At 29.5% G+C, this 15,083-nt stretch overlaps 1 protein-coding gene across 1 annotated transcript; it reads left to right on the plus strand.

Annotated features, from left to right (window-relative positions):
• Positions 1–3,380: 3,380 nt before the first annotated feature.
• LOC107445823 (protein brain tumor) lies at positions 3,381–13,916 on the plus strand. Its single transcript, XM_016060311.4, has 2 exons — positions 3,381–3,620; positions 11,059–13,916. The coding sequence occupies exon 2, from the start codon at positions 11,075–11,077 to the stop codon at positions 13,379–13,381; it is 2,307 nt and encodes a 768-aa protein (XP_015915797.2). The 5' UTR covers positions 3,381–3,620; positions 11,059–11,074; the 3' UTR covers positions 13,382–13,916.
• Positions 13,917–15,083: the final 1,167 nt, after the last annotated feature.

Here is a 15,083-nt window from a genome sequence, read left to right on the forward strand (position 1 = left end):
GTTTGTCCATGGGCCCATTCTTGTCACACAAGGGACAGGCAGCCTCATTAAGAATACCAATGCGGTTCAGATGAGCGGCAAGATAGTCGTGTCCAGTAAACAGGCCAAAAGAAGCCACTGCCTCCGGTCTTAGTTTATAAGGTATATTCAAAAAGAAATCTTTTCCGTATTTAGTTTCAATTTTATACATAAGTTCATCTTGGTACGTCGACTGCATAAATTGCTTAATATAAAGTTTAGAATTGTGGAAAGATGTTTCTCGTTTGGTACAGTGAAGCATGGCACCCCTTTTGTCAAAAAAATACGCTTGGTCATTACCAAATAAATTGCAGTGGCCAGGAATCCACTGACTGCAAAACAATACGTTTGTGCCGAGATCTCAATGTAATCAACAGTTCTTGACATTGGGAAATCTCGTTTGATTGTGGAGTCCGAATAAAGCTGATGGACTGGATTGCAGCCTGTGACTATGACCAAAACAAAAAAAGTTTACAGAGATTTATTGCCATTATGGAAGTTCTGTTAATATTAAAATTTATTTCGTATTATATATTCTTTAAACTAACCATTTAATGTCTGATTTTTTATTATTTTATAATGTTCATCTAATGACGTATTTATCTACGGAAAAAAACTATTTAATAATTTATTTCAGGAGCTAAATTAATAATGCAAGAGCTAAATTAATAATGCAATTAATATTGCAAGTACAATGCAAAAAAGAAAACAACCGCCAGCCTAAAAAACTCATGAGGATATGATTTGAATAATATAAAATTAATTTCGAATATTACTAATTGTGTTTTGGTTCAATAACAAACTACACTAAAAGTCAATTATAACCGTAATTCAAAATAACAAACAAAATTGTCGTTATAGCCAACTTGTCTTATAACCAATACTCACAGTTAGAGCTAAAATGTAAATGTCTTTACTTAGTACGGCATTCTCGTCCCCACCCTGAACTTCCACTAGCATCAAAACTCAAACAAATTAGCAACTAACTAAAAGTAGCCAAAATATAAGTTTTGGTAAAATACAAGAAAAAAAGAAGTGCAATCGTTTTTACTTCACAGATTATACTAAATATTGATTTCAATGGTGAACTTTCAAGATGGGAAATAGGCGACAACAAAAAGCGCATTCTTTTGAATTCTGCAGCTGGATTTCCAAAATGTTTTCTTCAAAAAATAAAGCAATTTTACCGGTGGTAGCCAACAACATGTGTGCTTCATTAAGATTGCTTTAGGATTTAAAGGAGAAAACAAAGTGAAATGGTGCTCTTTTTTCACTTTTATAAATTGATACCAGAAATGAATAAAATAAGAATGAAATAAAATATTTATTTCAATTGCGTGTAATATTTCTCATTTAAGCAGCAGAAAAATTTATTTCCCTTAAAAAAAACTGTCAAAATAAGCGAAAGACTATAGTAATTCTTGACTCGTTATAAGCATATAATTTTTGTGCTTTAAAGTTTTCTACCTGAAATATACGCTTTTATTCAAGACATTCACAGAAATAGCAAAACAATAAGATTTTTTTCTGAAGATGGTAAAAACCATAGTTCTTTTTAAAATACAATAAAAACTTTAGAAAAAATATCTTTTTATATGGACAGTGAAAGAAGGTTTTTCCCAAGGCAGTAAAAGCCTCACATGGTAAATACCATTCCAACCTTGATTGCACATTACTGATCAAATTTAACCACCCTCTTCAAAATTATAATTTTTTTAATTAAAATTTTCTTTCATTCCCCTCTTAATTACTTTTTTCTGCTTTTCTATTACATTCAGCAATTTTCCAGAGTTTTCCAAATTCTTAATTATATATATATATTTAATTTCTATTTCAGGTGACATAAGTTTTTATTTAAAAAAATCCAATTTTAGCTATGTATATGGGTGTGTAAAAGATTTTTAAAAGTTTTTTTTTTGGATTCATGTACCCAAAGAAATGTGGAATTATTTGGACGACGATGCGCCATGTCATCGCGAACAATTAGGGCACGTGCCCTAATATTTCGCGAATGGCTTGAAGAACATTATGGACAATTCCAGTGAATGATTTGGCCACCTAGATCACCCAACGTGAACCCCATAGAACATTTATGGGATATAATCGAGAGGTAAGTTCGTAAACAAAATCCTACACCCGCAACACTTTCGCGTTTATGGACATCTATTGATGTTGGGAAGGGGGTCTGAAATTGTCTTTCGGGTCACACAGGGTCCTTTCTTCAAGCTTGTGTTGTCCCGCAGTGGACTGATCGATAAGACACGATTCCCATCAGATCACCGAAGTCAAGCATCACTGGATGCGGGTGGGTGACACCGTGAATTAGTCTGCCTAGGGACCGAGGGTGGGTGGTATTGGTCCTCATTAAACTGTTCTACCGTAAAGTGCTCGAGTTCGCGTGCAAGTCGTCGGGCTACCGAAGCGGGAGTGCCACTCCTTCTGCAGAGGATCAAAATTGTGATGGCCTGTCTTCGGATCATCCTTAGGGATGTTTCCCAGACCGTCGCCAATAGCCCATTGTGCAGCTCTAGTGCGACGTAAATGAACTACAATTACAACAACATCAAGCTTGTGTTACTAAATAACAATTTTCCAGAGCACCCTATAATGCAACCCGTTTCAAATTCTTTGTGAGTAAAACGATTTTGTTTCTATGCATAAAAAATAATTGTGTTTGTCTAAAATAAAAGCATTCGTACATTTTGTTTTTCATAAAAAAATTGTAATCTTTATACTTTTTTTAAAATGATATTAGTTTCTGCCTTTCCGTAGTCTTATGTGTTATATTTAATTTGTTTTCCTTATCACCAGCACACGTTCTACCCCATACTTGGTTGAGGACAAGGTAAAAAAAATATCATTTTTAATAAAACTTCCTTTCTTTTCTTACCCTTCTTTTATAATGTTTTTTAATTAATTTATTTTTATTTTATTCTAAAAAAATATACTTTTTTTGTTTTCCTAAAATATCATGGTATTTTTAAGAATATGAAACTATAGAGTTTTTTTTAGTATCATTTGTAGCTCTTTAATTAATTATTTAGTTTTTTTGAAATATATTTGAAATTAAGTTCTCCGTTCTGCCTCGCTTTTTCTTAAATAATTTTAAGCCTACATGAAATTTTTTTATAGAAAATTTAACAACTGTTTGCTTAAATAAGATTTAAAGAATAATCAAATAAATAAAAACGAAGCAGTCTAAAATATGAATCAATTTAAACTAATCAAACACAGATAAAGTATTGTAAACCTGACTACTGACTAACTACTAAAACCTTTCTCATAGTTGCACAAAATATCCACTAGATGGCTACTCAATCTCTAAAGGTTCAGAAACAAGAATGAACACCTCCACTTCATTTATGACATAAAATGGCAACAATACACATCCGCAAAAACCAGTTTTTCTGTTTATCCAATCATTTTTCTTCCGGTCTTAAGCTTGGTTAGCTTCTCTGCCATACTGTATTCACAAAGAACAATGATCCCGACTGATTGGTTTTTCTTTTATTTGGGCATTTGATGACAACAATCGAGAGCGCATTCCACTTCTGCGATTTTATCAAGTTATGAAGTTTTAGAAATTGATTTTAATATAAGAGGTAATATTATGATATGCGTCTTAAGAATTTACTGTTTGAATTTTCTTTGTCTTTTTCAAATTATCTTTACAGATGCGATAGATAGATGAGGCTGAATATTGCTTACTGTATCATTTTATTATTTGTATTTTCGGGATTAATTTCCGATTTTTATTTTCGGGATTTTTAGATAAACATATGTTCTTAAATGCTGTGTTTAATCGAGTTATAATTATTATTACACGTGCAGTAACTGTCATTTTTGCTTGAGCGGGCATTCTATTACGCCATAAAAATCAGATTAGGGTTTAATGACACCCCGCCTAATAAGACATTGCTTCCTAACTTTAATTTAAAAGCAATTTTTATTTCTCCAATTTTGCTTTTATTTACCATACATATCGTCTAAATATCTTGATTTTTTTTTTTAAAGAATTTCGAATAATCTAGTGTTTTTTCATTTTAGTATAATGCCTTGAATATTCTTAGCTGACCTTTTTCATTCAGTCATTAAAAACATTTTTTTATATATATATTTTTGTATTAAAGATGTATATCAAAAAATGATGCAACTATTGATAGCGCAACAACAGAAAGTGATTTCAGTAATGCGTTTTGGTTGATAAAGTATGGCTAATAGTATGAAAGTGGTAATAAATATTTTGGTGCTTTTATGATTATTTTTTTTCACATCCTTATAAGCTATTTTTTTTGATTCTGTTATATTCATCTTTTTGGTTTATCTTGTTTGATAAACATGCATGGTTTTGATAACAGAATCTACAATGCACTATCAATGTTTTATTAAAAATAATATATGTAAGACAAGGATACCAGGTGATATGGCTTCAAGTCACTTTGATTAATTTAATAAGTACATTACATTGATATTAGTCGAGAACAAGGTGTAAATAAATAATGATAATCATTATTTATTTAAAACAATATATATAATGTAGTATATTACAAATATTAATTAGATAAAAGAAATGAAACCTTTTATGTTAGGAAGTAATGTGTCTTTTAGATAAATTCATGTACTTTTAAAAAATATCTTACTGACCTTTTACATTCAGTGCTTAAGAACATTTTATATTTCATTTTATGTTACAGTATTTTATGCATTAAAGATGTATATTAAAAAAGGACGAGATTGTTGATAGCGCAACAAAAGAAAGTGATTTCAGTAATGATGTGTTTTATTTGATTAGGTATGGCTAATAGTAAGAAAGTGGTAATAAATATTTTGGTGGTTTTATAATTTCTTTTTACATCCTTATAAGCTACTTCTTACTATTCTGGTTTATCATGTTTGATAAACATGCATGGTTTTGGTAACAGAATATACAATACGCTATCAGTGTTTGTTTTATAATAATTTGAGACAAGGATACCTGATGATATGGTTCCAAGTCACTTTGATTAATTTGACACAGGGTTGAAGTTTTGGATGTCCTAAACTGGTTTTGGACAGGACAAGTGGGTTTTACTGTCCTAAGTTGTCCTGAACTGACTAAAAATGTCTTAAAGTGTCCTGAAACTTGAACACTGGTAAAAGGTAAAAATTCTATATGTGCTTTTTACGAAATTTGCTTAAACTTATTAAATAAAAGAAGATAATATAACAAGAAAAGATTTATAACTTTCGACGCTCCACAATTCATTGAACAACAAAAGTGAATACCTTGTCCTTTAAATATGAATGTATATGCTTTTAATACTGTTCAATTATGTTTTCGGGTAAGGATAAATAATGCAATATTAAAAATAATAAACTTTTTTAATAAAACAAAAAATTGTCTTCATTTTGTTTCTTGATCAAAAATTAACAATTTTTCACTAAATTATGATATAATTTGAGTTAAAGGGTTTTGGACGAAGGGGTTTTGAACAAAACGGATTAAACCCTGGTTGAAAACGTGGATTATTCCATTCTGTCCTAAAATTTGCCAACTCTGATTAGGGAGACCCGGGGTAATTCACGATCACTCCGTTTCTGGGGTAAATAATGATCACTTAAGTTTTATTTTTTAAAAAATATTTTTTTTAAAATTTGAGACCTGGACAAGAATGCTTGTACACTTTACTAAAGTATAACTATATTTACTTAATAATAGTTTTTTCTTTAATCTAACAAAATAAGTATCTTTTAAACTGCTTTCTGTATTTTCCATTTCAAAGATAGGTTTCAAAATGTGCACATTTCTGCAAAGATCTCCCCCTTCTCTTAATAATAAATATTTTGTGCTACTTTCTTTTTCTTTTATATAAAAATAGTATAAGCTTTCGTTTAATTGTTTCACATTTACTGTAAACATTATAATTGATTATAGGAAACTATATCAAATGTTGCCCCCTACAGATGGGAGAATAATTGATCACTGGGTAATTCCTGATCATTGTCATTTCTTATAAATAGTATAAAAAATAGCTAATAAATAGGTAATTGTCTTTTCTTAAAACCGAAATCAAATATCAGTTCATATTTATTAAGTGGAACAACTATAAAATATATTTTAACTGTTATCACAAAATTTGTGTTTAACAGTATACAAGACATGTGTTCTGATTTGCACCATTACTAGTTTGTCTTACCTTGCTTCTATCTTAATTTTATGTGTACACATTGTTAGAATAATTTTTAGGTTTATAAATTAGCCTAATAAATAGGGTGAGAAATTATAAGCCTAAAAAGGATACTAAGCTTCTAGAAAGCAAAATTAGTGAATTTCTTTTAATGATTGAAAATTAAAATTTCAGCGTCAGAGCTGTTGACATACCTTATTAAAAAATCCAGCAAATGTAACCCATGTGGGAACTCTTTCTTATATTCCAGCAGAACATGAGAATGAGTAGGCTGCTTGCCTAAAATGCATGGCACGATGCAAAAATAAATCTTTTTTATTAGCTGCTTAAACATTTCCTTTTTTTTATTTGTTTGATCTTGATGTCTTATTTGTTAATTGCCATTGTATAATAATTTTTAAACAGCCCCTTTACCATAAAAACTGGTGATCAGGAATTACCCCAGAAATGATCAAGAGAAGGGGTAATTCCTGATCACGAAAAATTTAAAATCTTTTAAATTCTAATTAGATTTTCAAAAAAAAGAAGGCAGCATAGCACTCATCTCATATAGCCTCAAACTTCCAGTAAATATTAAAATTCTATCTTGAATAGGTTTTTCACAAAATGGATGTTTGCATTTTTTGATCAGGAATTACCCCAGGTCACCCTAACAAGTATGTTACATTGATATTAGTAGAGAACAAAGTGTAAATAAATCAGGGTTGGCAAGGTTTAGGACAGAATGGATTAATCCACGGTTTAAACCGTCCTGTCCAAAACCCTTTTATCAAATTATGTCACAATTTTATCTGAACAATATCTAAGAGGTAAAATAAACATAGAACTAATAACATATTGATAATTAAATATACTAGAGAATATTTGTTTTTAAAAGTATAATGTTTTATTAATATTGTTTGACTCTTCAATTTAAACAAAGGAAGATTAATCAGTAATCAAGTTCAATTGGTCCTCTCATTCAATAGTACATAACTGAAGTTTGGCCTTGCCATACAGGTTAAAATATTAGGGACTAAGTGCTTGGTTCGTCATAAACAGGTTTATTTATCTATAGTACTATTCAAGAATACTTTTATTTCATTCATGTTCAATTCTTTTAGCATAGTGGTGATACATCACCAGTGTCAGTAACTGAAACTGATGTTATGCCCTTCAAAACTGTTAATACATTTTTCAGTTATTTTGTATTTTCAATTTAAACTAATATATTTATATTTAAAAACAATTTTTTTTAAAAAAGATTTCTTTTTTATCATCCTGTGATGCAGAAATTATAACATTTTTTTAAAAAAATATTGTGAAAAATAAAAGGTTAATTTTTGAACAAATTTAGTATTTTTTTTAAGAAAAATTATTATTTTTTAATATTGCCATATTTATCCTTATGCAAAAATATTATTTATCAGTATTAAAAGCATATTTATATTTAAAGGATTAGGTATTCACTTTTGTTGTTCAATGAATTGTGGAGCTTCAAAAATTATAAACCTTTTCCTATTATATTATATTATTTTCTTTTAATAAGTTATAGTAAATTGTATAAAAAATATCAAATATTTATTGATACATGTAATTATTATGTGTACAATGGTTACACCTATAGAATTTTTACCTTTTACCAAAGTTCAAGGTTTTGGACACTTTAAGACAGTTTAACCCAGTTTAGGACAGTTTTACCCAGTTTAAGACAGTAAAACCCACGTGTCCTGTCCAAAACCAGTTTAGGACGTCCAAAACCCCAACCCTGAAATAAATAAATGATAATCATAATTATTTATTTGAAATAATATTTATAATGTAATTTATTACAAATATTATTTATTTGAAGGAAATCAAACCTTTTATATTAGGAAGTAAATTTGTTAGGGATTTTAATAGATATTGTTCTAACCTTATAATCTATTAATTAATTAATGATTGATTCTGATATGTTCGAAATAAATCTGCTGTATTTTACTTTATGTCAACAAAGTAAAGTAGTAAACTAATATTTTACAATTCGAGCAATTAATAATAGGTTTTGAAAATTACCTGTACTAAATGCTACCAATGTTTCAAACAAAAATATTTGTGAAATTTTTTTTTTATTTNTTTTTTTTTTTTTTTTTTTTTTTTTTTTTTTTTTTTTTTTTTTCCTTCCAATTTTAACACATTCAGAAATTTTGAGCTCTTTGATTAGTATTATGGGCTGGATCCCATAAACTGCAAAGGTTTAGGAAATTATTTAATTTACAGATATCACACAATCATTGAATATCTACTTTATTTCTTATTTTTAAGCAAAGTGACTTCATTTATCAGATAAACATGTCTTAATAATTTTTCCTCTGTGCAACTTCATCTTTTAAAATTCTACATCGCCAGGGTTTTTTTTTCTTCCTCAGCCTCTGAACTTCTTGAAAGAGATTAGTTTTTGATCCAGAAAAATAGTCAGATTAATTGATTACGTCTGTGTATTGTATAACAATTATTTAAGAAATGAGTAATTTGTCTATTATAAGAGGCTGTTTACAAAGAATTTAATAACTTAGACTCATCAGAGTTAATTAAGAAAGATAATTGGAATTCAAAAAATCATTTTAAATTCAGTAAAAAATATTTTATGAAATCTTGAATTAACTTTGAGTACTTTTAATGTTAATAAATGTTTGAGGTTATTCTGAAAGCATCTTTATTTACTTAAATGTAAAACTATGTAATTAAATCATCTGTAGTAAAGTAGACAAAGTAAACCGATTGTCATTTTGGAATTTCTGAATGTCTTTTGATTTGTTAATTTGATGACAAATTGATTTGTTTGTTAATACTGATGGAAAGTGAGGTTAGTCGGCATCGCAACATATTCCTCTTATTCTTCCTTGTATTTGACTTAATCAAATTTAATTTTTATTTTAGTATAGTATTAATAAATATTTCAGTAATTACTACAAGGTCACAAACAAATTCATAAAATAGTATCTTGTGATTTTAATGAGTATCACTTCTGCATTATTACATATTTTCATTTACTTAATTACCGAACATAAGGATATTTTGGAGAGAAATTAGAATAGATAAGGAAATTATTAATTTAATAGAAAAATAGAAGATTTGTGCAGTTTCATAGCAAAAAATTTAATTGCTTAAAACTGAATATTATAGTTAAAATTGAAGAAAAAAAAAGTTGAATTATAAATCAATATTAAAAGTATCTTGCTTACTTTCATGTAGTTTCCTTGTTCATTAATATTGAATGTATTTACAATTGACAATTTTATAAATATTCTATGCTTAACAAACTTTTTCTTACCACCTAAAAGAAGAATATAAGGGCATGTCTATCTTCTATCTTACAAAAGGAAATAAAAATATTTCACTATTAATGTGCACAGTAGAAAAAAAAGTGATTAAATAATTTTTGTTAAATCAAATTGCTTTTTTGTCAGTGGAAGCATTCTGTTTTGAAAGTGAAAAAATTATTATAGTTCTAAAATGATTTTCATAAGAATAATAAAAAATTTTACACCATATAGGAATACAGTTTTGTGTGGTTGTCTAAATAGGAAGACTGTATGTACAGTTAAAAACGAAATAATAGTAATTTTTCGTTTTGCTATGGACTAAGCAATTGCATTGCTATTTACCAAAAATATATTTATTGATTTATATATATATTATACTCATAGTATCTCGAAAACTTGTTATGTAAAAAAAAAAAGACTTACCCCTTAAATTTACATTTTCGCCTAATATTAATTTAAATTCCTATGTCAAGGAGTTTTTTGTCAAAATCTTATTATGTTTAATACTTTTTGAAGTAAATAATGAATTTTTTCCAAAAAACCACTGCAAACCACCTCTCAACCTTGCTGTGTCCCATGAAAGAATGCCTACATATTAAAACATTTCATGAAATGCTGTGAGAACATGGAAAGCAATGACTAGACAGCTATTTTTTGGATTAAAAATAAATTATTGATGAACAATTTCAGAAACAATATAGTCAAGCCATGATTGTACTTTTTTTTAATAAACTCTATTAATGTAAGTTAATTATAAATGAATTCTTTTATATTTAATGCCTAATTACATTTGTGTTGCTTTTAAAAATAAAATTATCATTGCTGCATTTAGTCCTATTGTCAAATATCTTTATTAATACTTAATCTGATCGTCAATGACTCTACATTTTAGAATACTATTTGAGATTTTTTTTTCTTTTCTTTTTTTATAATTATTTTTCAGAATAAATCTGGTTCTGAACTTATCTCGAATTTTTTTTATCGTTTCCCTTCAACTTTGAGATTGATAATATATACTGTATTAGATTTTGAACTGTTTCAATCAAGTAACTCAATTTAAAAAATGTAATGAAGTATAAATTTCAATAAAAGTAGTTTTTCTACATTAATTAAAATTTTAAAAGTAAGTGTATATTTAAATAATCTAACATTAAATTTGGAAAATTACATTATTTATATCCATTTTTTGAAGTTGAAGTATTCAACCTTTTATGTTCCATAAACTAATCAATTGGCTTATTTTTATTTATTTATTTTATTTTATATTAAGGCTTGGTATTGTTTCACAATGTGAACTTTATATGAATATATAACAGAATCTGTTGTCTTGAGAGAGAGGGTGTTAAATTATTCTTACTTTTTTATTTTAATTTTGAAAATTACTCTTAAACATTTTAATGTTTTTTTGTACAGGAGAAAAGCAACACTCCCATAAAGAAAAAAAAAATCTTTCAAGAATTTTGCTAGAAATATGGATGTTGTTTAAAATTAAAAATATGTAAAAACTTTATTGTAATGTTTTTTTTTTCCTTCTTAAAATTTTAAAGCAAAACTTGTGTCTAAAATTAAGCTTTATCTTTTCATTCCAGATTTCATCTTTTACTTATGAAAATGAGTTTGAAATTAAACATGATTTCACCCCCATCATCATTGCCAGATACTTCATTATTTGGCTCTCCTGTCTTAGATTCTTTGGATGATCAAATGCCATATGAGCCTCCTAGTACAAAATGTAGCATTTGCCGTGAGACTTTCAAAGATCCAAAAGTTTTGATCTGCCTTCATACCTTCTGTCAACAATGTCTAGAAAGAGTTCAAGACAGTCCTGAAAACATTACTTGTCCTAAATGTAAAAGAGATTGTGCTTTGCCTATTCAAGGAGTTGCAGGTCTTCACACCGATTACGCTGTCTCTAATTTAGTTGGTGGATCTTCCACAAATTCGAATTCACCGCTACCTTGCACTGGCTGTAAAAATAAGGAATCTAATGCCGTTGCAAGATGCGTTGATTGTAATAATTTTTTATGCTCTAATTGTGTCACAGCCCATCGATACATGCATTGTTTTGAAGGTCATGAAGTCAGATTCCTAAACCCACATGGTTGTGATGACATGATCAGCGAGAAGATGGTTTGTTGTCCCCGTCATGAGAATGAAATGTTAAGATTTTTTTGTAAAACTTGCAATGAGCTCATTTGTCAAGAATGTGCACTAATTGATCACTTGAAAGGCTCTCACGATTTTGATAATATATCGGATATTGGTCCAAAGCAAATCCAACTTATATCGGAGCTTACAGAGAAATGTAGAGAAAAGGCTCAAGAATACAGATATATAGGCAAGATGGTCAACACTTTTGAATCTCGTTTAGATATGCAGCTTCAAAAAGCTAAAGGTGAGGTTACTGAAGCTTATAACTTTTATTGTAATATGTTGACTGAGCGTAAAACTGAAATCTTGAAGCAACTTGAAGATATTTATAACACAAAGAAGGTGGGATTGCATTTGCTTTCTAATAGCACTCAAGAAATTGTCGAAAATATCGATAAAGTTATTTCGTTTGTCGACAGAATTACTAAGTACTCGAGTATGACAGAAATTTTGACCTTCAAAGGGCTTATTGATTCAAAATTGCAGTATACTGTAGGGTTGATGCCTGATCCTGTTCATGAAGTCAATCTTGAATTCATATCCAACTTCCAAGCTATTGAGGCAGCTGTACGAAATACTTTTGGTTATATCAAGCATGACTCAATTGATTCATCACCAAGAAATCATTTGCCTCAGCCTATTGCAAGACCAAATAGTACTGTCAACTCTGTTAATATTGATTGCTCCTATCAAAACGGGCATATTTTTGATCCAATCCCTGCAAAAAAGTTTGGTTCCACTACTAGTTTAGGTCCTTTTACTCATAGCCTGAGTGATATCACACCTTATGAAAAATGGTCTAGTGGCTCTACAGATATCTTACAAAATGGAACCCATGATTTTTCTTTAACGGTCAATGGCCCGACTATGGATTTGGCAAACAAGTACATTTCTCCTGGAATGTATCCTGTGAAGTCTCAAATAAAACGGCAAAAGATGATTTATCACTGCAAATTTGGGGAATTTGGTGTTATGGAAGGACAATTCACAGAGCCAAGTGGAGTGGCAGTTAATGCACAGAATGATATTATTGTTGCCGATACCAACAATCACCGAATTCAAATTTTCGATAAGGAAGGCAGATTCAAATTTCAATTTGGGGAATGTGGAAAGCGTGATGGTCAACTGCTATATCCAAATAGAGTTGCTGTAGTAAAGAATTCTGGGGATATTATTGTTACAGAGAGAAGTCCCACACACCAAATTCAGATTTATAATCAGTATGGTCAATTCGTTAGAAAATTTGGCGCAAATATTCTTCAACATCCTAGAGGCGTAACTGTTGACGCCAAAGGGCTTATCATTGTTGCTGAGTGTAAAGTTATGAGAGTTATAATATTTGATCAAGAAGGAAATGTCATGCATAAATTTGGATGTTCAAAGCACTTGGAGTTTCCTAATGGTGTTGTGGTAAATGACAAGCAAGAGATATTTATTAGCGACAATAGAGCTCATTGCGTTAAAGTATTTGATTATGAAGGTCATTTTCTTAGACAGATTGGGGGTGAAGGTTTAACGAATTATCCTATTGGCGTCTGCATTAATACCCATGGAGAAATACTCGTGGCTGACAATCACAACAATTTTAACATAACAGTATTTACTCAAGATGGTCAGCTGGTTAGCGCTTCAGAGAGTAAAGTCAAACATGCTCAATGTTTTGATGTAGCCCTCATGGATGATGGCTCTGTTATTCTTGCTAGTAAAGATTATCGTCTTTACATCTATCGCTACATGCAAATTCCGAGTATCGGTATTTAAAGGATTCTCATTACGCAAGTTGTTGTATTTGATGTTATTCAACCATTTTACTAAAGGTCCCATTAAAATAAATTTTTCGACTGCAATAATCGTTTTCGTAAATTGGCGATAAGATACTGCTATTCAGGAGTTTGATTATAGTGAGTTTTCTAACTGCATTGTTTCAAAGGATGTAATTCTGTAATCATGCAGTTAATTTTAAAGCAGCTTGCATAGAAGAGGGAGATGTAACTTATAATTTTTATCTGTTTTCAATTCCTTTATAATTTCAATAACAAGGAAATTTTTAACTAGTAATAAAAATAGTTAAGCATCAAGTTGAAATATACCATAGCTTTCTAGATGTGCACTGTTTTGTAAAAAGCATTGTTATGCTAAAAAACACAGTAAAATGTTAAGTTATTTTGAAATGTCCTATAACTGGCCCTAGTCAAAATAGTCATCAACTTCTTCCATTGTTTGCTATTGCCTATTTTTATGCTATGTTAAGATATAGCAACTGTTTATTTGTTTAAACAAGACATAAAATTTTCAGAAGAAAAAAAAAACGAAAAAAAAAGCCAAAGATAAGCTATGTAACATTTTTCCTGTGATATCTTTAAAGATTGGGGCCACTTGTTAAAAACAATTGTTGAACTCTTTGCCAGTCTGAATTTCATGCCTTAAACAAATAGAAAAAAAAATGCTTGAATTACAGCATCTACCTTTGCCTTTGTGATTCGTATCACACTAAGACTGTTCTCTTCCAATCTGTGCAAGCATTTTTCTCCCTTCTCCCCATCCTTTTTAGGATTTTACAAAGTGTGTTTAACATGGGTGCCAATTTCCCTATTAGTTTTTAAATTTTGTGTTTTCAAAGTTTTCTTTGTATCAGGATTACAAGTTTTTATAACCGTGGCCTATGAAAATCTGCATATAGCTTGTCACTGCATGAAGTTGCGAGTATTTTCTTATTTTAATGTTCATGATTGGGTTTTAAATTAAAACATTTTATAAGTATTTTTTGAAAATTTTTATTCAGCGGTAATTGCATTTTAAGGAATATATAATTTATTTCCCGTTTTTTTCTTAATAAATTTTAAAACATATACAGTAGAGAACGGATTATCCAGAACAAGCGGGACCATCGCTATTCTGATAGCTGATTTTTCTGGTTTTCTGAATCGTTACAAAAAACAGTTTTTTTTTATTGTCTAACTCAACTGAAAAAATATATATATATATAACAGGGTGCGTAACGTTTGTAAAAAGTACTTAAAGGTGCTTTTTTGGGGATTTCGTTTTTAAAAGCTTTTAAAGGTGCTTTTTTCAGCTGGCGTTTTTAAAAAGTGCTTTTTTCTTTCGAATTATTTTTTTTCTCCCTTCAATGATATCTGGTAGATCCCATGCATTTCACGAAAAATGGGGAGTTTGCTACGTAATCATTCAGCCGGGCTTCATGTCGTACCCACGTTATGACTTGCGCATGCGCGCACACTTGAAACCGAAACCCGAGTGCTCCAAGCTCCAATTCGGATATAGAATATCAGATCCTTATGAAATGTTTTTCTTTTTAATTTATTTTAATTTTTTTCTTGTTTATTTTATTTTACTTCTTACACTTTTTTTGACGTAGGGGGTAAGGGTACTTTTGCTCTGAGTTCAGGGTCAAGTTGAATTCACTCCGTGATGTGGGAAAGTACTAATTGTTTCGATTTACACC

The sequence above is a fragment of the Parasteatoda tepidariorum genome, chromosome 9 (assembly GCF_043381705.1).
Source record: "Parasteatoda tepidariorum isolate YZ-2023 chromosome 9, CAS_Ptep_4.0, whole genome shotgun sequence".
Taxonomy (NCBI): Eukaryota; Metazoa; Arthropoda; class Arachnida; order Araneae; family Theridiidae; genus Parasteatoda; species Parasteatoda tepidariorum.